This window comes from Erinaceus europaeus, chromosome 19 (genome assembly GCF_950295315.1).
Source record: "Erinaceus europaeus chromosome 19, mEriEur2.1, whole genome shotgun sequence".
In the NCBI taxonomy this organism is placed as follows: domain Eukaryota; kingdom Metazoa; phylum Chordata; class Mammalia; order Eulipotyphla; family Erinaceidae; genus Erinaceus; species Erinaceus europaeus.
In genome coordinates, this window is record NC_080180.1 from 42,127,415 (window position 1) to 42,154,510 (window position 27,096).

Below are 27,096 nucleotides of genomic sequence, written 5' to 3' on the forward strand. Positions count from 1 at the left end.
CATGTGCTGTATCTGATGGGACTTGGTCTATATCTAGGTTTTGGGACTTTGTTAGAAAGTGAACCACCTATAATGGAATTAGAGAACTTGTTTTCATACTCCCAGAGCGATAAAGAATAGGAAATCTATCAAGGGACGGGATGAGATACAGAGTTCTGGTGGTGGGAATTATGTGGAGTTATACCCCTTTTATCCTATGACTTTTTCAGTGTTTCCTTTTTATAAATAAATTTAAAAAATAGTTTCTTACTTTATGTTTTCCTCTACCTAGACCTACTTTATGCAATCAGGTAATTCAATCACCCCTAAATAATCTCATTGGGGACTGGGTGGTGCTGCACAACATTAAGCACATATGTTACCATGAGCAAGGAACTGGGTTCAAGTCCCTGCTGTCCTCCTGCAGGGGGGGATGTTTCATCAGCGGTCAAGTAAATCAGCACATGTCTTTCTTTCTCCCTCTCTATTTCCCCCATCCCCTTCAATTTCTTCCTGTCATATCCAAAAATAAAAATAATATCACTAATGATAGTTCGTGTACTATTTCTATTGTTTTTCCTGTTCAAAAGATGAGAATTTTATTTACACAGCTCCTTTTACTGTTTCTATATATATTAAGAACGATGTAGTTTAATGATTTTGTGGATTGGGTTTATATTTTTAATTATTTGCATTCATCTTAGTCCCTTTTTTCTTTAAGTTTCTATTTAGTTTTAATTTTTGGAGCTCTTGATTCATTTATTCTTGTTTACATCTTATAGTATAATAATATTTATCAAAACTGCAATTTAATGCACAAAGTCACTAATTCAATATATTTTCTTTATTTAGCTATATCATTGTTAAATGTTAATTTAGCTAACTTTAGAGGTGGATGAGGAGACAAAACTATACACTAAATTACTGTTTTTCATCGTATTCTATTAAATTGCTTTTAATTGTTTAAATTGCTGAAAGTTAAAACACTATATGTTTATGATGATAAGCTTGAATTTATGCATATAATTTTAAAATAGTCTCTGTATGCAATATATTTTCTACAATTTATGGTGCAACTACATAATAAAACTGCAAACAAAACTTATAAATGAGGTTCATCTCTTAACTCTGTAAGTTTCTAATTTATTTCTCACCAAACTTTTTTTGTTTCTATTTTAGTAACTTATTTTTACATTTTTGGTTAAACATTTTTAGAGACTTGATGGATTATCTCGTACCTTGGTGGCTAATGTCAAAGGTCATCTAGAACCTGCCATAAAACAATCCAACTGTATCATTCCATTCTTAGTAAGATTACTTCATTACTTTTAAAGTAAAGTATAATATGTGTCCTTTGAGTACCCATTTATTGGGGAAACTGACGATCCTTCCTAGCCAACTGAATCCACATGGATCCCAGTCACTTTCAAAGCCAGCAACAACCAGACATCAGGCTCAACCTGACGCTGTTGACTGGCTACGGAAGAAAGGGCAAACGCTAGAAGAAGTCACCATATCAGTCGGCATCCCGTGAGGCAGGAAGGCAAACCGTCCAGTTCTCCCTCGCTCGTTCAAGAGACGACTCAAAATAGAGACAAGAGAAACCGGGGAGAATGGAGGCACTCTCATTTAATGGCAGAAAAACGTGGGCTTAAATAGGAATTCAGACAAAGAACGTATTTCAAACATGTCAGGAATTATAAGTTTCTTAAAGGTCAGCTTGCCCCTATGGTAGGGGGCTGGTATGACAGGAATTGATGTGATACATAAAGGTCAAGACAATTATCCTCCATGATGTGAGCAACTTAATTATCCAAAGGTATTTGAGAGAAACATAGGGGTTAAGCCAGTAGGGTGAGATAGGGTAAAGATAAACAGAGCATGGTAGGTATCAAAGCTATAAGGAAATAAAGTTTGGTGCTTCACTGACTGTTGTCAGAGAGGTGTGTGATGAAGTATGCCTTTTCTAGTGATCAAAAGTGAGGTGGTTGTGTGAACTCTGGGTGACAATGTGAACTTTGAATGAACCTTAAGGCAGGTAGCCATGTGGCCTGCGGTTAATGGAGAGAGGTAGTGAGGTTTCTGTGGGCTTGAGAGTCAGGAAGGGAAGAACTAAGTCTGAGAGACGGTTTCTCCCCTTTGCTCACCTTGGCAAGAGAAACTCACAAGAGGGTATCTTCTCAGACCTCCATCCAAGGATGCGGGGAGTTCTCCCTAAGCTCTATCAAGCTTACACATAGCCCCACACTTTAATGCATGTTCAATTATTAAATATTTTATAAGATAATTTTCTAATATAAGACAAACTGGTACCTGATTTTCATGATTACCTGTACTTTGTATAATATGAGATAGAGTGTTTATGACACTTTAATAAATAAAGTGGCAAAAAGAATTAGTAGATTTCACATATTAATTATAGAAGAAGTCAGTTGTATCTCTTGGATTACAAGCAATGATCTCAATTATAAGTTGAAGAAAGTACTTTAACCTTATTTTCTTTTGAAAAATGGTTCAAATAAGGGTCACAATATTTCAAAAAACACTTATTAAATTGTTTAATACACAATTGTGAAATCTAGTTTTTAATATTAAAAACACAGATTAAATAATGCATTATAGCTAGTATGTACAACCCAAGCATAGCTCCAAATAGACTAAAAAAGAAAAATTGAAAATTTCATGCTAAAAATGAACTTGTAGAACAAGGTACAACCAGGACTAAATGGTGGCAAACCCATTTGAATGTGCAAGTTACCAAACTCAAGAACTTAGGTTCAAGCCCCCAGTCCTCACCTGCAAGGGGTAAACTAAAAGCAGTGGAGTAGTACTGACTTCACTCCTTTTTCTTTATTATTACCTTTGTTAATTGGATAGAGACAGCCAGAACTCGAGAGGGTAGAGGGAGATAAAGAGGGAGAGAGAAAAGAGAGGCACCTGCAGCACTGCTTCACCACTTGTGATGCTTTCCCTCTGCAGGTGGACTAGGGGCTCAAAACCGAATACTTGCACATGGTAAACGTGTGCGTTCAACCAGGTGCACCACCACTTGGTCCCCTTCCCCTCCCTATCTTTTTCCCTAGTTCATCTTCTTTCTGTCCTATCAAATAAAAGAAAGGGGATAGTGGGGAAAGGAAATGACAGCCTCCAAGTATCAAACCCATGTTGGCTAAAAATACAAATAAATTTCATAGTCTTTGTGGAAACTCTGTTGACTACCAGAGGGAAAGTGTGAGGAGTTCAAGATCTTTGTAGGTGTGTGTTATAAATACTACATGTACTTTTAGGTGTGAAACTATACCCATAAATCATATAATTGTTTTAAATCACTAATAATAAAATTATTTGAAACAAGAGAACAAAATTCATGCTAAGGATTTCAACAGCAAAAAGAACTTTTGTTTCATTTTCCTCAGTGTATGGAGAACTTAACACATTCTCACTGTAAATAATTATTTACATTAGACTGAGTTTAATAAACACTATTTTTTCAAGTTCTTTGTTATTCACTGTTTTATTTTATATTTATTTATTTTTCCCTTTTGTTGCCATTGTTGTTGTTATTGATGTCGTTGTTGTACAGAGAGAAATGGAAAGAGGAAGGGAAGACAGAGAGTGGGAGAGAAAGAGAGATACCTACAGACCTGCTTCATCGCCTATGAAGTGACACTCTTGCAGGTGGGGAGCCAGGGGCTCAAACCAGGATCCTTATGCTAGTCCTTGCGCTTTGTGCCACGTCCGCTTAACCCGCTGCTCTACCACCCAACTTCCTGTTGTTATTAACTGTTTTGTTAACATCAGAAGACTCATAAGTTGTGAGGTTTTGACTTTAACAAGCTATGTAAGAGAAATAGTGGGAGATTCAAAATCAGTACTCCTTAAGTTACTTATAGGAGAGAATAACTGATTTTTTTTCTTACTCTATTTTATAGATTAAGTTATAATACAGTTACAACCATGAAAAAGCTTATCCATACAAAACTGGTCTAGGTCCTACCCAGGAAACATATCTTCTGATCATGAATATTAATACAATGCCAAATTGTATAAGGTAGTCTAAAGGTCGATTTTCAATGTCTATAATCTGTTCCTACTCTGTTTTGTTTGTCTCCAGGGCTATTGCTGGGGCTTAGAGCCAACACTAAGAAGCCACCACTCCTGGCAGCCAATTTATCCTTTCTTCATTTTATTCAATAGGACAGAGAGAAATCTAGAGGATGGGAGATAAGGAGAGAGAAAGATAAACATCTGCAGAGGAGTCTTCAATGCTTGTGAAGCATTCTGGCTACAGGTGGGGCAAAGGACCTCCAACACTGGTCCTTGTGCTTAAGCACTGTGTGCATTTAACTGAGTGCACCACTGCCCACCCCCTTCTCAGTTTATTTTAAAAGGTATTTCATTTGTTTTGTCTGAATGAAAGAGTGATACAGAATGAAAGACTAGAGTACTCCTCATCCCCGGCTAATGGTGGCAGTTGTCCACACAGATCACACTAATAGAATTGCTATAGAATCTCGTTTCCCAGTGACTGTGTATGATGTGGCATAGTGTTTATCATGTCAATAGAGAAATAGACACTGTCTTTGCATTAATTTTTATGAAGTCTCAATGCCAGAGATCAAACTCAGGGTCTCATACATGTTCTCAGTCATTGAGACACCATACCCCTTCAATTTTTTATTTTATGTGTGTGTGTGTGTATGTGTGTGTGTGGGGGAATAAAACACTGCTCCATTATTCATGAAAATATGTTGCTCTGATGTGTTATTAGAAAAGCACATGTGTTACTAGATGAAATCCAAAGTTTAATGACTTCATAGTTACAGGACTACTGCTGGGGGTTGTACTGGTCTGAAAACACACTTCTTGATTCATTCCCTCTCTCTCACTCTCTCTCTGTCAAGTGCCAAATCAACATCCATTTACTGAGAAAATAATGTACCATCACTGTCATTCTCTAAAATGTGAAATAATAAGTGAACCAACCTCACATTTTCATCATTGAGGATGGTGGTATATGGTGAAATGACAAATTATCTGATGCCAAATATAAATTATCTGAAAATTCAGAGGAGAATTAAGTCAGTAAGATCTATAGTAGTTAAGTATAAGTTTTGTGGGTGTCTAGAATATGACTAGCAAGTATAGATGTAATTGTCGGGTGGGTGCAGGCACAGAACTTCAGTGATAGGTGTGATGTGTGATAATCTTATAAGCTTGTAAACCACTATTAATTAAAAAAAAACCTTGAGAAAAAAAGAAAAAATAGTTCTGTGGAAAATATTTGTAATGGAATTTGAAGATCATTCTAACAGCAGGAAATAACATAAACATTTAGAAAATAATAGAGGTTGTGGTTATAATATTAAGATTTTTATTTTCTTATCATCATCATTATTGCTTGTTTCCTGCAAAACTTCAATTTGCACTTACTAGAATTGGAGGAAACTCTCCTGTCATCCATAGGAACTGATTGGTAAAGAAGCAGAAAAGTTATGCAGTGTACAACTTAAATTGCGCTTTATTTTCAACATCTACTACTGAGATAGCTGAGAGAACGACGAGGGGATATAGTAAGTCTCCAAGTGTCTAGACTTTGATGTTCAGTATTTATCAAAACATCAACCAAACCCTTTCTCCTCCTTTGACTTAGTATGAATCTCTAGTATTTCAAAACCTACCTAACAATGTCTGTATTGCCACCTTTGCATAATTCACAGTGTCACTTAAGTCTATGCACTAGCTGGGTGTATATACCTTAAGTCACCTTATTTGTTACGCATTTATTTCTGCTTCTGTATAACAGTAATGATAGTTTGTGTAGTGTGTACAGATGTGTATTCTACAGAAAGTATTTATAATACAAGCAGTGTATGAAATATTATGTTTACTTTTCTTATACCTTAGTGAATCCTGAACAATTAGAATTTAATTGATTTGCCATTTTAAGATTCTCGATTCTATTCCACTGGTCTGTGTGTCTATTTTTGTTCTAGCACCAGACAATTTTGCCATCTATTTGATTTATTTGCAGTCAGTAAACCATCAACACTATTTCAAATACTAGATTCAAATGTCTGTCATCACTAAGACTACATCCCTTCCTCCTTTAAGCATTTAGAAGAGAGTAATATATAGATTGAAGATACGTAAGTGATCTAAAGGAAAATAGATAAGTTGTAGTTCTAAACTAGACTTGGCTTTTACTGATTCTTATCCTCATTAGTTCTGATAGTACATTAATTCCTTTAACTCTAAATGGCACTATACATTTCTATAAAAGTGACATAGTGATACCTTTTGACATAATTCCTAGCATGTATCCTCATGTATATATCATCTTAAAATTATTTTGCATCTCTGGTATGTTTTTAGCTTCCTTTTTTTCTCAATAAGTGCCCAAAATGTATGTAAAAGATTCCTCTGCATTCATACCCATAGAAATAAATATTAATTATGTAGTCAGAGAATAAAAATAAAGAGTGCTATTTTAAAATGGGGTCTAATAGACTATAATCAGAAATAATGGCAGGGATTGGATCAAAAAAATACTATGGGCTGACTGTCTGGAAACTTTTAATGACTTTGTAAAAAATGATTGTGAGTCTAGTCAGGGATATCTTATGGGGACAGCATACAAATAAGAACTAAATCCCAGAAGAGTAGTTTATTTTTCTGTTGAATAGTTTCGTAGCAAACAAAAGAGTGGAAATTGCTTCTAATTTAGCAGTTGCTTGGATGACAGTTATGTGTCAGGTCGCTCACACTTTCTGTTATTTTGGCAGGGTTTGTTGGTAGCTTTTATAAAACAGCAAATAATTCATAAACAATTTTCCTATATTCAGAGCCACGTGTTAATCTTGGGTCCCATTTGTTTTCCTACCTCTTCATGCCTCTCAAGTACATGTTTGTAAAGTTCTTGAGTCTCAGATCATAGAATTCCGTCCTAGATAATCAGTCTACTTCTAAAGAAAAAGTATGACATAGAAAACAATGCTTTGGGGGGCCAGGTGGTAGTGCACTTGGTTGAGCACATGTTACAATGCACAAGGACCTGGGTTCAAGCCCTGGATTCCACCTGCAGGAGGAAAGCTTCACAAATGGTGAAGCGGTGCTGCAGGTCTCTCTCTGTCTCTCACCCTCTCTATTTCCCCTTCCTCTCAATTTCTGGCTGTCTTTATCCAATAAATAAATAAAAATAACAAAATATTTTTAAAAATAGGGCCTTGAGATTAGATGGTGGTGCACTCAGTTGAGTGCAAATGTTACTATATGCAAATGCCTAGAGTCAACCCCATCTGTAGGGGGCAGGCTCATGAATGGTGTAACTGTGCTGTTTCTCTTTTTCTTTCCCTATTTCTCCCTCTAAATTTCTCCCTCTAAATTTGTTCCTCTAAATTTCTATCTCTACCAAATAACTAAATAAATAAAATGCTATTTAATGTTTTAAAAATAAAAGAAAGGAAATCTTTAGTAGGAATTTATGATAAAGTTACAGGATTGTGCTCTGTTCTGGGTATCTGCAGAGAACAGATTTCTGCCTTCAGGTTTATGCTTCCTGCCTTAGGGTGTCATGTATACTATCCAGAATAACTTCAGTGCACATCATCTTATAGAGATATATATCACAAATTTCTTAGACACTCATCTTAAGTTTGGATACCTGAATTGCTTGTAAATTTGGGCTGTCACAAACTGTGCACATACAGCTATTTGGATGCACACAGAACTCTTTGTTGTGCATAGAAGCAGACATGGAACTCTTTGGATGGGTGTGCTTGTTTCCTTTGAATATATCCCCAAGAGTTTGAAGGATTCATGTTAAATGAGATAAGCCAACAAGAGAAGAATGAGGATTTGATCGTTTCACATGAGTGGAACTTAAGAAACAAGGACAAAGAGGGAAACATAAAGTAAAATGTGGACTGGGTTTGGTGTATTGTATCAAAACATGGGACTCTGGAGAGGGTAGAGAAGGGAAGGGAAGGGGTTAGAAGACTTTGTGGTCCTGGTGCTAATAGTGGAAAACAACCTACATAGGAGTGAGAGTATTTTGCAGATACCTATTATGGAGAGATAAGTTACTGTACCCATGTGCCATGAGATATTGTAGCCATTGAACTGTAAACCACTGACACTCAAATATAGTGATGAAAGAACAGAGACAGACAGAGATCGAGAGATAGAGACAGACACGAGGGGGGAAATCAGGGTGCATCAATTGAAAGGGAGTTGATTTCATTCCTCCTGAAAAATAAAAATCATACCTTGGATGCTTAGTTTTCACTTTTTTTTTTTTGCTACAGTTCTGGAAGCCTAGAATAATCTGGACTTTTCAGAAAAGAGTATCAACACTATAAATTCCTGGAATTTTGATTTAACTTGGCAACTTATTGGCCAACTCATATGAACTGTTGTACATTTCAAGTCCTTCCTAACTCAAATCTGATATCAGAAGATGAAAAGTAGCAGAACACATAATTAGGGTCTCATTCCAAAGCCCCTGGTTTTGACATTATTTTTTTAGATGTTATGCAAATAAGTAATTTAATTCTTTTAAAAAGATATTTATTTATTCCCTTTCGTTGCCCTTGTTGTTTCATTGTTGTAGTTAATATTGTTGTTGTTGGTTAGGACAGAGAGAAGTGGAGAGAGGAGGGGAAGACAAAGAGGGGGAGAGAAAGACACCTGAGAGAAAGACCTCCTTCATCACTTGTGAAGTGACTCCTCTGCGCATGGGGATCCGGGGGCTGGAACCAGGATCCTTGCTCTTTGCACCACCTGCCGGTGCTACTGCCCGACTCCCAGGAAATTTAATTCTTATGAGTGTCTTTGATGAGAAGATTTTCATTATTATGGTATATATTTATTAAATATTAAAAGGAATTTATAAGCTGTCATTATTATAGTTAAATGAAAATAAATAGTGATATGTATGATGAAACCATTTTCAATTTTTCTCAGTGCTTATTAAACATATATGGTAAATGGAATAGGTGCCAATTAACATATTTTCTCTGAATTATTCAAGAAAGAGCATTCATTTGAGTTTGAGTTACTAGGGAGAATATAATAAATCAAAAATAAGTCATAAATAATCAGAGATTTAACTTAAATCATAAAATAAGTGATATACTGAATTCAGTATTCATCATTGTATCACTATTGTTATTTAAATAAATGTTTATCACTCACATGTATTTTTTTTATTTATTTAAGAAAGGAGACATTAACAAAACCATAGAATAAGAGGGATACAATTCCACACAATTCCCATAACCTGATCTCCATATCCCATCCCATCCCCTGATAGCCTTCCCATTCTCTATCTCTCTGGGAGCATGGATCCAGGCTTGTTGTTGGTTGCAGAGGGTGGAAGGTCTGGCTTCTGTAATTGCTTCCCTGCTGAACATGGGTGTTGACTGGTCGATCCATACTCCCAGTCTGCCTCTCTCTTTCCCTAATAGGGTGGGGCTCAGAGGAAATGGCGCTCCAGTACACATTGATGGGGTCCTCTGTCCAGGGAAGTCTGGTCAGCATCTGGAACCTGGTGGCTGAAAAGAGAGTTAACATACAAAGCCAAACAAATTGTTGAACAGTCATGGACCTAAAGACTGTAATAGTGCAGATGAAGTGTTGGGGGTATTCCCTGCATGCTCTTGTGTACTTCTGCTTTCAGGTATATATTTTTCCCCTAGTTTATGGGCACGGGTGAACCTATGCTCTATCTCCGGGGACCTGGACTATAACATGTATTTTTGTGTTTTAGAATTTTTTATTAAACTAACGTTGAATTTTGCATTTTATAAGTTTCAGGTCTATGTCATTATAAGGTAATATATGCATATATTGCACTTAGTATCTACTTGTGTACGGTTTAATTAATCTTTCTTTTTAATGTCTTTTTTTCTAAAGTTTCTGAGCCAAAAAGAAAAGCTTGAAGCAAATATAACAAATTAGTGATATTTCTTCCATTATGTATATCCCATCAAAAATCACAAAAACCTACAAATGCCTTTAATGTCTTATTTGTTTAGCACAATGATAAACTGTAACAAATTGATAGAGATTTTTGCTTTATTTATGGCCATCTAGTAAAAATAGAATATCCTGTCATAAAATAGTACCAGGACAAAGAAAATATTAGAAATACTTGAACAGATGAAAGGATTTTTGTAAAAATGTAACTTTAAGTCAATTTCAAAATATATAATAACCATTCTAACTACCTTTTTGTTTTTTCTTTTTTAAATTTTTTATATTTTATTTATTTATTTCTCCTTTTTGTTGCCCTTGTGATTTTTTTATTGTTGTAGTCCTTGTTAGATAGGACAGAGAGACATGTAGAGAGGAAGGGAAGAGAAAGACAGACACCAGAAGACCTGCTTCACTGCCTGTGAAGCGACTCCCCTGCAGCAGTTGGGGAGCCTGGGGGCTCAAACCGGGATCCTCACATTGGTCCTTGTGCTTCACACCACGTGCATGCTTAACCCGCTGTGCTACTGCCCGACTCCCCCTTTTTGTTTTTTTCTAACTGCTGATTCTCCACAAATTAAAAGATTGTTTAGCTGAGTCGGCAGAATAGCTCACTTATATTGTGTGACTTTCTACCCACCTCTTTGCCTTCTCTGTCCCTATGTAAATAAAAATAAAGTCCCCTTAGTTATCTCCTTTGGCACATGTAAATTTTGGATGTTTTGATGAGGCCACAAATGTGCCATGCAGGTAATGCTTTGAGAAGATCTGTATATTTGAATATATTATGTATTTTTGAAGTTCTGGTTTCTAGGCTAACAACCGTGTTGAAAAAAAATAATACATCTTTCTAGAAATTAGTAATAAATAAAAGCACCATATCTTTCAAGAATAATAAAGGACTAGATGAAATTTATTTTAATTTTGCTTGTTTTAGTTTTCATTTTAAAAATTATTTATGGGGATGTTATTTAAATATTTTGTGTGCACTTAAATTAAATGTTTATGTTTTTGTATAGCTTAAATATTTGTTTGCTTTCTTTTACTAGAGCACTTCTTAGCTCTGGTTTATGCTATTATGAGGTACTGAATGTGGGACTTTGTAGCTTCAGGCATGAGAGTATCTTTGCATAACCAGTTATCCTCCACCCCACCGTATCACTTACTTATCTCATTGTAATTTTATATTTGTAAATATATACTACATATTTTATTTTGGATTTGGAAAGCACAACTATTAGTTTTACCCATATTGTGATCAGGTTTTTGTTCTAATTTAAGATATTAATTTCATTTTTGATTTTATAAATTACAGGATGAAGTCTGTCCCAAAACTGAAGGAGATGAAATTCAAAGGTGTGTGTGGGCCTCAGCTGTGAATGTGAAAGACAAGTTCATTTATGTTGCACAGCCAACACTGGACAGAGTCCTTCTTGTGGATGTGCAATCCCAAAAAGTTGTTCAGGTATGATATGTTCCTACCTTTGAAAATTATTTTTAAAAATATCTACTTCCAAAAATAAGCTTAACTTGCTTGGGATACAGTGCATTGAAATGTGATGATGTATTTCCTTACATGGATAACTGGAAAATATAGATTTCCTGCAAACTTCCTTCTTCTTCTGCTCCTTAAACTTTGTGAATTGAAGATATATTTTAAATTTATGTAAGATTGTATTGCACAAACACATTAGAATTTCAACTAGATTCATTCCATAAATCTTTGTTGTCAGAGTTGCTTATTCTGTGTAGAGCAGTGGAAGTCCAAGTTAGAGTGGATCTAAGGTATTTGTAGGCATTGTTGCAGAAACAAAATTAAAGACTTCTCACCTATAAAAAGAAAATATGAAAATGTACTATTTGGTATAATATAGATGGAATTAAAGGTCACACTAAGCAAAATAAGACAAGATAAAGACAAATACTAGTTCAACTCTCATAGGGAAGCTTAAAAAATATAAGCAAGGGCACTAAAGTGAAGTTACAAAAGGGGTTTTGAATGTGGAGAAGGGATTTAGTAGTCTGTGTTGGAGAGAAATTGACATTTTAGTCGTGTTCATGCTATGATAACACTTAAATTGAAAGATATAAATTGTATGTCTACAAGTGCATTTTGTAAACTGTTACCTCAAGAAAGGAATATGAAGGCAATAGCAGAATTTACTATTTAATGCACTGTACTAGAAAAATAAACTATGAGTACAAGGGTTAGTGACAAAAAAAAACCCTAAGAAACATGTTTTTCTGTGTTGCTATGATCATAGTTATAAAAAATAAATAGGGGCCAGGTGGTGGTGCACCTGGTTAAGTGCACACAATAGTGCACAAGGACCCAGGTGCAAGCCCCTGGTCCCCACCTGCAAGGGGGAAAGCTTCAGGAGTAGTGAAGCAGGGTTGCAAGTGTCTTTCTGTTTCTCTTCCTTTCTATCTCCCTCTCTCCTCTCAATTTCTCTCTGTCTATACCCAATAATAAACAAATAAAAATGTTAAAACAAACACAAAATATCCTAGTTTGAACCTTCCCTTTCCAGAGTTGTTTAATGTAAATGTTCTATTTAAATTGACACAATTTAAAAACAAAGGAAAGCATGACAGGGTTTACACTTCTGTAGTGGCTCCTTGACTTTTATGACAGGAAGAGCAAGAGAGGTGTGAAAGAGAACTTTGGGGGTGTGGTGCATAGTGAAATTAAACTTGTGTTCCAGGAGGTGGCGCAGTGGTAAAAGCTTTGGACTCTCAAGCATGAGGTCCTGAGTTCGATCCCTGGCAGCACATGTGCCCCAGTGATGTCTGGTTCTTTTTCTCTCTTCCTGTTTTTCTCATGAATAAATAAAATCATTAAAACAATTTTTTAAAAATAGTGAAATTAAACTCCTATGACAATAGTTACACTGTAAAGGAATAATCCCCTTAACAAAAGAAAAAAAGAAAAGAAAAGAAAGGATGCTTCTCAGACTAGAGACAACAAAATAATGTTACGAGATATGTGTAAACTGTTGAATGGTAATAGAAACTGTAAATACCATGGATTAAATCAATTAAGGCACACGGTCCCTTTATCTTGGTCTAGTGAGATGGTTCAGCTAGTTGGGAACTTGCCTTGCCATGACCCATGTACTCATGACAGGCACACCATATGGGGATACTGTACATCCAGGGTCATTTTCCATGTTCTAATGTCTCTGTTCTATGTCTTTCATCTGAAAACAACCAGCTTGGATTGGTGGGGGAAAAAAACATATACCTGTTTTTATCAAAAAAATTTTTGGGTTAATATTGGTTAGAAACATGTTAGTCCCGGTGCCAGGCAGTAGTGCACCAGGTTAAGTGCTCACATTATACTATACAAGGACCTAGGTTCAAGCCTCGTCCCCATTTGCAGTGGGGGGTAGAGAGCTTCATGAGTGGTGAAGCAGGGCTGCAAGTCTCTCTCTCTCTTTCTCTCTCCTCCCCTCTCAATTTCTGTCTATCCAATAACAAATAAATACAAATATATACAAAACAGCTGTTAGTCCCTAAAATACAATACAATGTTGCAAACAAGTTCAGAGATAGTATTTTTCACTCCAACAGTTCTAACTTCAAGTAAATTCATTCTCCCAACCATTCATCATTTATAATGCTCTTCATTTATAATGAATGCCTATTCTTTTTTTAAAAATTATTTATTTGCCTTTTGTTGCTCTTGGTTTTATTGTTATTGTAGTTATTACTGTTGATGCTGTTATTGTTGGATAGGACAGAAATGGAGAGAGGAGGGGAAGACAGAGAGGGGGAGAGAAAGAAAGATGCCTGCAGACCTGCTTCACTGCCTGTGAAGCGACTCCCCTGAAGGTCGGGAGCCAGGGTCTTGAACAAGGATCCTTATGCGGGCCCTTTTGCTTTGCACCACGTGTGCTTGTGTGCTTAATCTGCTGCGCTACCACCTGACTCCTTTTTTTTTTTTTTTTTTTTACCAGAGCACTCCTCAGCTTTGGCTTACAGTGAACCTGGGACTTCAGAGCCTCAGGCATAAGACCCTCTGCATAACCATTATACTATCTATCCCTGCCCCATGAATGCCTATTCTAAGGGATATTTGAAATCACAAATATAAGTAGAAAAAGTGTTTCTATTAGAAAGTTCTGGTACTTAAAAGGTTGAGATTTAAAGTGAGTGAATGTGCAAAATTTACAGATTTTTACATTATAGCATATTTTACAGGTAAAAAATGAGTCTCAGGTTCAACTAGATCTCCATAGGATGTTAGTATACAAATAATAATTATTATTTTATTTTATTTTATCTTTGCCTCCAGGGTTATCACTGGGACTGGATACATGTACTATGAATCTACTGCTCCTGGAGGCCATTTTATTTATTTATTTATTTATTTATTTATTGTTATCTTTATTTATTGGATAGAGACAGCCAGAAATAGAGAGGGAAGAGGGAGATAGAAAGGTAGAGAGACAGAGAGACATCTGCAGCACTGCTTTACCACCTGTGAAACTTTTCCCCCTGTAGGTGGGAACTGGGGACTTGAATCTGGGTCCTTATGTATTGTTGCCCCGGCCAGCAAGACAGGTTTCTGATTAAGCTGCAAAATTTTATTGTGTTCACAGGCATTATAAGACTTTGGGAAAGCGGGGGGGGGGGGGGGGGGGGATGCTGGAGGAGGGGGAGCAAACTTCAAAGTGGAATGTTCCTTGCAACAAACAATGGCCGAAACCATGTTTGTTACCACAACTATGTGTTGTGTCACTTGATTTCTGATAAATGGTTTACCTGAGGGGAAATGGCCTGCCCAGGGGGGAAATAAAACTTGTCTCAAGGGCTTCCATTGTTTCAAAGCTTATCAAGCAGAGAAATGGCTTCTGGCATATTGTAACGTGTTCTCAACCAAGTGTGCCAGCACCAGCCTGATGCCATTTTTTTTTGATAGGATAGGACAGAGAGAAATTGAAAGAGGAGGGGAAGACAGAGAGAGGGAGAGAAAAATAGACACCTGCAGACCTGCTTCACTATTTGTGAAGCGACCGATGGTGGGGAGCCGGGGGCTCGAACCAAGGGAATTATTTAAGGTCCTTTTTTATTATATATGTAAACTTATTGATTCCATTCCTGAGGCCTCCGACACTCTGTCCTAATCACCTTCAAGGCCCCACTTTCTTTTTTTTTTAAGTACTTTTTATTATCTTTATTTATGTATTACATAGGCACGACCAGAAACTGAGATGGGAGGGAGTGATAGAGAGAGGTAGAGACAGAGAGTCACCTGCAACACTGCTTCATTCACCACTCTACACCACTCGTGAAACTTTAGCCCTGCAGGTGGGGACCAGGGGCTTGAACCTGGGTCTTTGCTCAGTGTAACACATGCTCTCAATGAGTTGTGCCACCACCCAGCCCCAATTTCTAATACAACTATTTATAGGAGTTAGTATTTCAGTATATGAGTTTTGAGGTGATGAACGTTCAGAACATAACATTTCTGTAAACGAAGCATTTAATGGAAATGATCAACTACTAGACTAGAAATTAAGTGAAAAAAATCTGAATGACATAGTCACATTCTAATATCTGACACTGTTATCAACAGCAAAAATCTCAGTATAAAATTAAGTAGTATTAATAATTATAATAAACATGCTAAAATCAAAGAAGACGGGAGTCGGGCTGTAGCACAGCAGGTTAAGCGCAGGTGGCGCAAAGCACAAGGACCGGCATGAGGATCCCGGTTCGAGCCCTGACTCCCCACTTGCAGGGGAGTCGCTTCACAGGAGGTGAAGCAGGTCTGCAGGTGTCTATCTTTCTCTCCCCCTCTCTGTCTTCCCCACCTCTCTCCATTTCTCTCTGTCCTATCCAACAACTACGACAACAATAATAACTACAACAATAAAACAACAAGGGCAACAAAAGGGAATAAATAAAATAAGGTAAATATAAAAAATAAATAAATAAAAATAAATAAAAAAATAAAATAAAATAAAAGAAGACTTTTCTTTGAGGACATTTTGTATCTTAATTAAAAATAGATTGAAAATGAAATGTTTAATTATATAGTCACCTTCAAGAAAATAAGAATTGATTAATGAAAAGAAGAATATAAAATTATAAAAAAATACAAATAGTAAAGGTTGATTTATTCAAAAAGAAATGAAAGTAATTAATGCTTGGAAAGGGAAAGGACTTAACTTTATGACTTCATTTTAATGATTAACATAGTAGAGTCGAACACAAGAAGATATAGCCATAATCCTAGTAAAAGGAACTGAGAAAATATTAAAGTTAAAGACTTGCCAATAAATATTTTAAGCATAGTGTGAACGAACAAATTAAACGGAAATTTAAGTTAATAACATGCAACCCAAGGAGGAATAAAAAAGAAATGCATTTTTATGACTGATTAAATGAACTTACATAGAACTGCTAAAGTAAAAAGTTCTATTTGATATGGTTTTGGAAGTGAAAGTCCAGCCAAATATTAGAATAAAATTTTAGCACTAAATTTAATGACCTCTAGTAACCTGGAAATGTTTATCTTGGTTGACTTGGATGTTAGTGTCTTGCTCTGCCCCTTCTACATCTGTGTGAGTTTGGTCTTAAAACAAACAGGCAAAGGCAGGATTGTATCATGAGATGGTTTTCACACCTCTAGAGATGGATATGCTAACGTTGAGTATTACCTTCCTGTCAATAAAAAGTAAGGGGTTTGAATTAAGGGCTGCTGAATATTTTCTTGGAAATAGAAAGAAGGAGCAGCTGCAATTATTTGAGCTATCCTGCAGCAATCTGTTCTATAGAAATTGAGGTATCACCTGGGTTAATAAGTTGGAGATTTCTTTTTTTTAAATTATTTCTTTATTGGGGAATTAATGTTTTACATTCAATAGTAAATACAATAGTTTGTACATGCATAACATTCCCCAGTTTCCCATTTAACAATACAACCCCCACTATGTCATTTATCGTCCTTCATGGATCTGTATTCTCCCCACCCATCCACCCCAGAGTCTTTTACTTAGGTGCAATATACCAATTCCATTTCAGGTTCTACTTGTGTTTTCTTTTCTGATCTTGTTTTTCAACTTCTGCCTGAGAGTGAGATCATCCCATATTCATCCTTCTGTTTCTGACTTATTTTACTCAACATGATTTTTTCAAGGTCCATCCAAGATCAGCTGAAAACGGTGAAGTCACCATTTTTTTTTTTACAGCTGAGTAGTATTCCATTGTGTATATACACCACAAGTTGCTCAGCCACTCATCTGTTGTTGGACACCTGGGTTGCTTGTAATAGCCAAAACTCCAGGTTTTGGCTATTACAAATTGTGCTGCCAAGAACATATGTGTACACAGATCTTTTTGGATGGATGTGTTGAGTTCCTTAGGATATATCCCCAGGAGAGGAATTACAGGGTCATAGGGTAGGTCCATTTCTAGCCTTCTGAGAGTTCTCCAGACTGTTCTCCACAGAGGTTGGACTAATTGACATTCCCACCAGCAGTGCAGGAGGGTTCCTTTGACCCCACACCCTCTCCAGCATTTGCTGCTGTTACCTTTTCTGATGTATGACATTCTCACAGGAGTGAAGTGATATCTCATTGTTGTCTTTATTTGCATTTCTCTGACAATCAGAGACTTGGAGCATTTTTTCATGTGTTTCCCGGCCTTTTGGATCTCTTCTGTGGTGAATATTCTGTCCAAGTCCTCCCCCCATTTTTGGATGGGGTTATTTGTTGTTGGAGATTTCTAATCATGGAAATTTCATTCTAATGGTATTGTTACTGAATTGGACACTAATTCTTAAACTTTTGCTGATTGGATATGTCATCCTAAAATTATACATATATTCTACACAAAGTCACTTTTTAGATTCATTTGTTTACATTTTGTGTAAGAGCTGGGCGGTGGTACAGCGGGTTAAGCACACATGATACAAAGCTCAGGGCCTGGCAATAGGATCCTGGTTAGAGCCCCTGGCTCCCCAAGTGCAGGGGGGTTGCTTCACAGGTGGTGAAGAAGGTCTGCAGGTGTCTATCTTTCTCTCCTCTTCTTTGTCTTCCCTTCCTCTCTCGATTTCTCTCTGTCCTATTCAACAAGGACAGCAATAATAACAACAACAATAATAACAACAACAACAATCAACAAGGGGAACAAAAGGGAAAAAATAAACTAAAATTAAAATTAAAAAATATATATTTAAAAAATTATTTGTGTGAGATAGAGACCAAAGCACCATTCTGGATACTTCATTTTATAGATTAACATTCCAAATCCTTAAACTTTGAGAACCATTTAAAGAATAATCATATCTACTCAAAAATAATTTTAAAAAATCCTATTGGGAGACTGGAAAAATATCTCAACTGATACAATGCAGAACTTGCATTGTGTCTGAGGCCCAGTTTAAGCTCTGATGCTATATGTACCAAAGTAGTACTCTGGTTTCTCTCTCTCTCTGATTTTTTTCTATGACTCATATGAAGTAAATAAATTAAATCTTTAGTAAAAACTTTGGGATCAAAGCAGTAACTCATCAGGTAGGCCCTCTCCTATGCCATGCATACAACCCATGTTAAATCCCCAGCAGAACATGAGAGGCGCCATATTTCCAGTGCTGAGGTATCTCTCTCCCTCTCTGCCTCTGTCCTGATCTCTGAATGAAAAAAAAAAAAAGAGAGAGAATGAATGAAAGGAAAAAAAGAAAAGAAAAAGAAACACACAGGTTCAGAAATAGGGTTTGTGAGAGATCTTGGCTACGTTAATTAATGAACTAATTAATCAATCCAAAGCTACATTTATATCCAGGAACATGTTACTCTTACAGTCAACTCAAATATGCAGTTTACCTTGTGAAATGTCAAACATGCTTTCCAGACTTAACCACCGTTATTTAAAAAAGACTCAACTTGTAATTAACTTTTTTTTTAATTCAAAGCAAGTAATGCTTCTTACTGAGTTTCTGACTTCTTTTATGTATTTCTTTCTGACCTGACTATATTAAAGTGAGGCAACTATGAATAATAATTATCATCAAAATTTATTTCTGTATCTTCTAAGCATGATAGAAAAATGCAATTGAATTTATACAATGTAATATGGAGATATAACAGTGATATCTTAAATCAAAAATATTTTATACTTGAAGAAAAAAATAAGTGGAAAATGTTATATCTAATTCAACTTAATCTTCCAAGATTTTTGTTCAATACAAGGAAAGTGATTTCCTATTTTATATTGACATCAACTAATAATAACATTTATTTTAATTTGTATATATTTGGCTGATGATTGGTATTCATTATATATTTTAGAACAAATCATTTAAATTTTTGGAATAAAAATAATTCTTTTTTTACTAAAATGACATGTTCTTGACACTATACGGTGTTAAATATTTTATGGTAGATTATTACAGTTACAGGAACACTGAAATGTCTGTTTCTAATAAATATGTCAATATAATTTATATATCTGCACCTAAAATATTTTATAGTAGTCTATAACCTTGGTACTGCTAAACTCTTCAATGATGTCTGCAATTGCTTTTCTTATGATTAAAATTCGTGTGGGAATGGCAAACAGGTGATGTTTTCCTGCATAAAAGATTAAGTAGTAAACAAGTGACCTCATTTTGTCTTCTGTGAAGGAAAATCAGGTTCTTCTTTGATGCGAAATTGGCTTATTGCAACACCTCGGGAGTATTCTTAAGTGTCATCAGCAGTCTCCTCTAGCCATTAGCACATTATCCTGAGAATCTACATCATTAGTTTAAATTAGGTTCACTTAATTAGCCAGCTGGTACTCTTCTTGTCAGGCTGATAAACAAGCTGTGCTTCACTGTTCCTTCATTTTAACACTAAGCACCAAGTTCCAGGTCTTTGTTGTGCTTATCAGCATTTCGGACTTAAAATAAGTCATCTCCACAAGTGCTGATGTAACTGGCCCACAGCTAGTGTAGATGCATTTTATTATTATTATTATTATTTGTTCTACTCTCGCAAGAAAACAAATGTTGGATTTGTGTATCACTATCGAAGTTGGGATTGTGAGGGAGTTAAAATTGGCAGATCAACAATGGAAAATAGCCACTCACATAAGCAGCTTTATACAATCTTTTCAAATAAGAAAGGAGAATATTTTTTGTAAAAACATTTACAAAAAACTGAAAAATTTAAAAGTACGATGGGCTCCTAATGCATAATGAAATAGTACTAATTCATCAACAAATTTTCTATTAAGCATTAACCCCCTCAATAAAGAAAAAAAAAGTTGGCACGTGAGTGGTAGACTTTTATAAAAACAGCAACAACAATGCAGTGGGGTGTGAGAAATGAGGTAGGTGCTTTATACATAAAAAAGATGAAAACTTTTTGCTTAATGCATCATAAAACAATAAATATTATTGCTTAAAATAAAAATTATTTTTCCAGCTTATTGGAGGATTAATGCTTTCTAAATATGGTTGTTGACACAAAGGAACAACTTCTCATCTCCCAATAGATGAGAAGTTGTTCCTATGTAGTGACTACAGAAACAAAACCATAAATATTCAGGCACTGATGGTCTCTAATGTGGAGCATGTAATGCAAAGAAATTAAAGAATGATTTTCTGTGTCTGAGGCTCCAAAATCCCAGGTTCAACCCACCATACCACCATAAGCCAGAGCTCTGACAAAAACTAAATAAATAATAATAAATCTATCAAAGAATGATTTTCTATACTAAAGGAACTCTAGGATATTTACTATAATTCCTTTTATCTTAAAAAAAAAAAAAAGAAATCACACTGAATAGTGTACTGCTTTGCCATCTGGTCCAGATTCAAGCCCTCTCCTCATGACCCTGGAGAGAGATTTGGTGCTGTGATATCTTTCACTCTTCTTCTGTCTCGCAGAAACAAACAAACAAACAAACAAATAAATAAAAAGATTGTATGACATTGTTTCAATAGTTCCTATATGGATCTATATTAGAAGACTGGATCCATCTGTATGGATATGGTGATGTACTCATGGGCATGAAGCTATTCTTTACGGAAATGGAACTTGCACAATAGGGAGGAATAAGCATTAGTCCCCTTAGTTTAGTTTTGCTTTTTTTCTGTTCATTTTTACTTAAAGAAAATGGTGGCATGTACCTCAATAAAGAGATTGCTATGGAGATTAAGTAAAAGCAATGCATATTTACAATGGATTTAGACAAAAACTTTCCTTATAATAAGCCTAGTGTAAAGTTTTTGGTTAAATAAAATTATAATGAGCATTTAATATGTTACTGAATTTGCAATTCACTTCTTTTACTTAAGTATATTTCAAGGTTTATTGATAATATATTGAGTACTTGTATTTACTATATTCTAAGTGGATAGGATATATCATTGGTCAAATTAGCCGCCTTAACCACTTGGCCACCTCATCACATCTGTCATTGATCAAATTAAATGCCAAAAGTCTACCTTATTGAAGCCTAGAAACCCTGAGCTGGACATAGACAATGCACACATAAAAGCAATATGCTGGGAGCCAGGTGGTAACGCAGCGGGTTCAGCACACATGGCGCGAAATACAAGGACCTGCGTTATGATCCTGGTTCGGGTCCCCAGCTTCCCACCTACAGTGGAGTCACTTCACAGGCAGTGAAGCAGGTCTGCAGATGTCTATCTTTCTCTCCCCCTCTCTGTCTTCCCCTCCTCTCTCCATTTCTCTCTGTCCTATCCAACAATAATGACATCAATAACAACAATAATAATAACTACAACAACAATAAAAAACAAGGGCAACAAAAAGAAATATAAATATAAATTTTTTTAAAGTTTATATATATATATATATATACCAAGATATGTAAGGTATACAATATTATGGGGGGGTGGAAAATGTCTTCTATTGGACTTGTTGGTCATGGCCAGTCAGTACTGGGGAAATTAGAGGTGAAGGAAAATCCATGAAGAGAAGACAAATTACAGTGTCAAACATAGTATTCAGATAGAATCACTGAAAAGGTGAGTTCTGAGAAAAGATGTTGAGGAAGAGCACTACAGGGAAAGCCCTCAGAAGGGTAGAAGCTTGACTGACATACAAGAGGTGGGCAGGGTTTTGGGACTGAGATATCCAGGGATCATTGAGAGGTGTAGGGGTAGCAGAAAGACTGGGCCAACTCAGGTCAAGTAGAACCTGGGACTCCTTTTAAGTAATTTTGGCTTTTGCCCTAGAGAAAACAAGAAGATACTTAAGGGTTGTTTTTTGTTTGTTTTTCTTTAGCATGTTAAAGTCATGATCTGTCCAATAAAAAAAAAAAAGGAAGGAAGGAGGGAAGGAAGGTAGGAAGGAAGGAAGGAAGGAAATCACTCTGATGAATCTATTTAAAAAGTTAAAGAGTATGAAGTTAGAAGCAGGAAACTATAAATTTAGAGATGAGTGAAGCTGGTAGCAGAGAACATTTACATTATCTTAAAACCTGTATCTTTTACAGGTTTATGACAAGAAATGTGTTTCATGTCAAATATAATGAATTTTTCTTTTGCATTGTATTTTAATATTGATTTACAAGATCATAAATAATAGATGTATAATTCTAGACACTCCCACCACCAAAGTTCTGTATCCCCACCCCCCTCCAATGATGACCATCAGAGTTCTCCTAAGGTCACAAATAGGGGTTGACTATAGTTTTCAAGTTTGTGTGTTTCAGTGCTCTATATTACACTTATGAGTAAAATAATCTAGTAGTTGTCCCTACTTCCTTACTTCAGTGAGCATAAATACCACTAGTTTCATTAACTTTACCCCAAGGGACACAATATAGAATACTGACTTTTCATTTGTGATACTTTCATTAAGTCTTGATGTACTAGTCATAATTTTCCAGTGTATTATCATAGATATTCTATAATATTCTTTTTTTTCCTTTCTTTAAAGAGACGGTGGGGGGGGGCAGAAAGGATCACAAAGCTTAAACCTGCTTTAATACAGAGGGGCCACACTCTAACCTGAGTCATGCACATGGCAAAGCAGCACACTAACCAAGTGAGCTATTCCACCAGTCCTCTATAAAATTCAACACATGTAATTCATCTCTTTCAAAAGTTGATAAGTAGAAAAGGATCCATTTTAATATTAATATAGATTTATAATAAAAGGGAGAAAGAGAGAAAATGAACACCAGAGTGTTGCTTAATTCTAGCATTAGATGGTGTCTACAATTGAACCTGTGACTCCTGCAGCTTGAGGTAGACAATTTGGAGCTCTAAGAGGTGGAATTATCTCCCCAGTCTGAAGCTATATGTTTTTTAACTTAAAATTGGGTCATTGTGAAATTAATATTTGGAAATACTTTTCTTGTTGTTATCTGTTTTTGTTACTAAAAAACATATACTTGAAAAATTGTTAACAAAATTCTCCCTAGTTAAATGTTTTCAAAAGATGGTATGTCAGATGTATTTTCTTCACATAATCTGCATGGTTTCTTCAGTTCTAACAGTTTTTATAACTAAAAACTGAAAATCTATCCTAGTAATTGAATAACAATGTGGTCTTTACTGTTGTTCCTTCCTTGTTATTACTGAACTAGTTTATCTTTAAAATTTGAAAGAAAGATACTGCGTTTAAGCTACATGTAAACAACAATTGTACATAAATCAAGCTGTGAAAACGAAAAGCCATTTTAATGATTTGTAATTAGTGTCATGATGAATCATGACACTTTCTATAAGCACATTAAAATTATTGATCAAGACGTGAGGATTTAAACAAAATATCAGGCCTTTATTTGAGTGTAATTAACAAACTACTTGACCGACTTAACTACTCCTCAAGCAATAAAGTCAAACATCTCAAGGAACGCCAAGTCTAAGTATAGTTATTCTAGGTTGAAGCAACAGCTCAGTTATTATTAAGAAGACAGTCTCTTTTCATTTTCCTCTTGTGAAATCTTCAAAGCATAAGTTTTTTTTTTCGTTTTAAGCTCACTATTTCATGCTTTCAAAATGACTTCAGAAACTTAGGCTTAGTATCCTATGAGTGCAATTCAAAACCTGAAGAAAGAGAAACTGTGGCTTGAGAAAATCTCCTGATATTCTCCTTTGATGAAAGTCCTGTGTTATTCTCAGCAATCATCCCTCATATTAATCTTTACAATGTAGAAGTTAGAAGATGCCATGAGACCACCTAACCTCTAGAGAGGCTGGGAAACAATATTTTCCAGAGGAGAATGAAATTAGCTACTGGTTTAAATTTTGCTTGATTACCAAGCTCTATCCCCATTTTGAACATTGCTGCCCAAGTAAACAACAAGTAAAAGTACAGCTCGGCTACCCAAGAAATGTAATACAGAATATTTAGACTCTCATTTTGGAAGTCCAATGCTTAATTTTACAGTCCTAGACCAACAAGATTTTCTTTTTTTTTTTTTTTTGCTTCCAGGGTTATTGCTGGGGCTGGGTGCCTGCACCAGGAATCCACTGCTCCTGGAGGCTATCCCCCCCCCCCCATTTTGTTGTTATTGTTATTGTTGCCATTGGTGTTATTGTTGGATAGGACAGAGAGAAATCGAGAAAGGAGGGGAAGACAGAGATGGGGAGAGAAAGCGCCCAACCCCTGAACATCAAGATTTTAAGTAGGTAAAATGGAAGGCGAAATCTTAAAAAAGAAATGCATTAGTAAGAATACCTGCTGGCATGAGAGTTAAACTATGCATCTCCGGGAGCCAGGCAGTAGCGCAGCGGGTTAAACGCACTTGGCACAAAGCGCAAGGACCGGTGGAAGGATCCCGGTTTGAGTCCCTGGCTTCCATCTTCAGGGGAGTCCCTTCACAAGTGTTGAAGCAGGTCTGCAGGTGTCTACCTTTTTCTCCTCCTCTCTGTCTTCCCCTCCTCTCTCCATTTCTCTCTGTCCTATCCAACAATGACGACAACAAGAATAACTACAACAATAAAATAACAAGGGCAACAAAAGGGAATAAATGCATATTTTAAAAAACAACAACAGTAAAAAAACAAGGGCAACAAAAAGGGAAAAATAAATAATTATTTAAAAATGTGCATCTCCATATATACGTTACTTACCTATGCTAACTCAACAGGGATTACATTATGAAATAGGAATTGCTAAATTTTCTATGGATATTTTGGGAAGAAATACTTTAAAGTTGGATACAGGTGATTTTATTCAATAGTCATCTATTTTATGTTATATAATTAGAAAACATATATAGCAAAGTCATATTTTAAAAGTGTTCCTTCACAATTTAAATAGTTTAAAGTGAGAAAAGTAAATTAAATTCCTGGCACACCAATTACTATCTGGGAGTTAATCTCAAGTCAATGCTAAATAAAATAATTATTGGCAATAAAATATAGGGTAAAAAGTTTCTCCTGCCTTCTATGGTTTTAGATTTATCTAAAATTACATTTTGATGTATTATCAATGACACTACACTAGAGAACCTGTTATTGACACTATAGATGGTCCAATTTCATAACCAGCTCTGAGGTGGAGATACTTATGGTATAAACATAGTTCTCACCTGAATTTTAAAAAAAGTTGATTAAAATTGTTATATTACATGCTAACACACTTAGCTTCTGTATAGCTTCTGTGAGACTCTCAATGGGCACTTTAGTCTGAAATATTTGTTTTTCCAATCTGGTATTGCAGGCAGTAAGCACAGACCCTGTTCCAGTTAAATTACACTACGACAAATCACATGATCAAGTCTGGGTGCTAAGCTGGGGTACCATGGAAAAGACTTCTCCAACACTACAAGTAAGTTCCTGATGATCTTTGAACTTCTGTAAGTTATCTCATTGGCTGTTTATAACAATTATATGATTGCTTCCTTCCTCTGCTATCTGAGAACTGGGTTTTTTGTTTGTTTGTTTTTGATTTGTTTTTTGCTATCTCTGGGGCTTGATACCAGTACTAAGAATCCAACATTTTAGGTAATAATTTCCTTTCTCTTTTTTTACCTACCTCCTTCCCCTCCTTCCTTCCTTCCTTCCTTCCTTCCTTCCTTCCTTCCTTCCTTCCTTCCTTCTTTCCGGTCTTTTTCTATTTTATTTGATAGGACAGAGAAAAATGAGAAGGGAGAGTAGATAGAGAGGGAAAAAGGAAGACACTAGCATATCTGCTTCACAGATTGTAAAGCATCCCCACTACAGGTTAAAAGTGGGGGCTTGCAACCAGACTTCCCTGGACAGACAACTCCACCAATGTGTCCTGGAGCTCCGCTTCCCCAGAGCTCTGCCCCACTAGGGAAAGAGAGAGACAGGCTGGGAGTATGGATCAACCTGTCAATGCCCATGTTCAGCGGGGAAGCAATTATAGAAGCCAGACCTTCGACCTTCTGCATCTCACAGTGACATTGGGTCCATACTCCCAGAGGGTTAGAGAACAGGAAAGCTATCAGGGGAGGGGATGGGATACAGAGTTCTAGTGGTGGGAATTGTGTGGAGTTGTACACATCTTATCCTATGGTTTAGTCAATGGTTCCTTTTTATAAATAAAAAATAAAAAAAAGAGTGGGGGCTTGAATGTAGGTCCTTACACAGGATAAAGTGTGCACTCAACCAGGTGTGATGCCACCTGCCCCCATTCCCACTGAGAACTGTTTTTTCATTATAGTGATTCTTCACAACAAAGAGGGGATAGGAAAACAGATATTCAAGTGTTCTTTTTATTTAAAAAATATTGTGCTTCTTATTTATCAAAGACTATATTTGTATGCAAAACAAGAATAGCCTATGATGAAAAAGCTAATGCCCTTGGAGAAAAAGGCATTAAAAATAATTTACACTTATTTTTTTTTTTTTACAAAATTTGGGGCTGAAGCACTGGCATATGAGATGGAGACAAGGAGAGTTAAAGGGAGAGAACCTCAGAGCAATACTCTACTTTAGTCCCAGATAACATTTCTTCATTTCATTGTAGTTATTTCTAATTGGGGCATATGTCATGTTTGTCGTTTTTTTTTTTTGTTTGTTTTTTGGTGGAAGTTACTTCTTTGTTTGTAGCTGTTTATATGAGAACTTGAACTTGATACAAGTGCATGTGTATGTGTGTGTGTGTGCATGTGTTTGTGTATTGACTATAGTTGCTTGACATAGTATTTATGTTTTTAAATTGTAGGTTTAGGCAACAAAACAAACCAACAAACAAC

The 27,096-nt window shown here is 35.9% G+C and overlaps 1 protein-coding gene across 1 annotated transcript in view; it reads left to right on the plus strand.

Annotated features, from left to right (window-relative positions):
- Window positions 1–27,096, plus strand: part of FSTL5 (follistatin like 5) — a 736,076-nt gene that overhangs the window by 640,428 nt on the left and 68,552 nt on the right. The window contains exons 13-14 of the mRNA XM_007529584.3: window positions 11,270–11,419; window positions 25,596–25,703. Coding sequence (XP_007529646.1) covers window positions 11,270–11,419; window positions 25,596–25,703 — 258 coding nt within the window. The remainder of the gene's footprint in view (window positions 1–11,269; window positions 11,420–25,595; window positions 25,704–27,096) is intronic.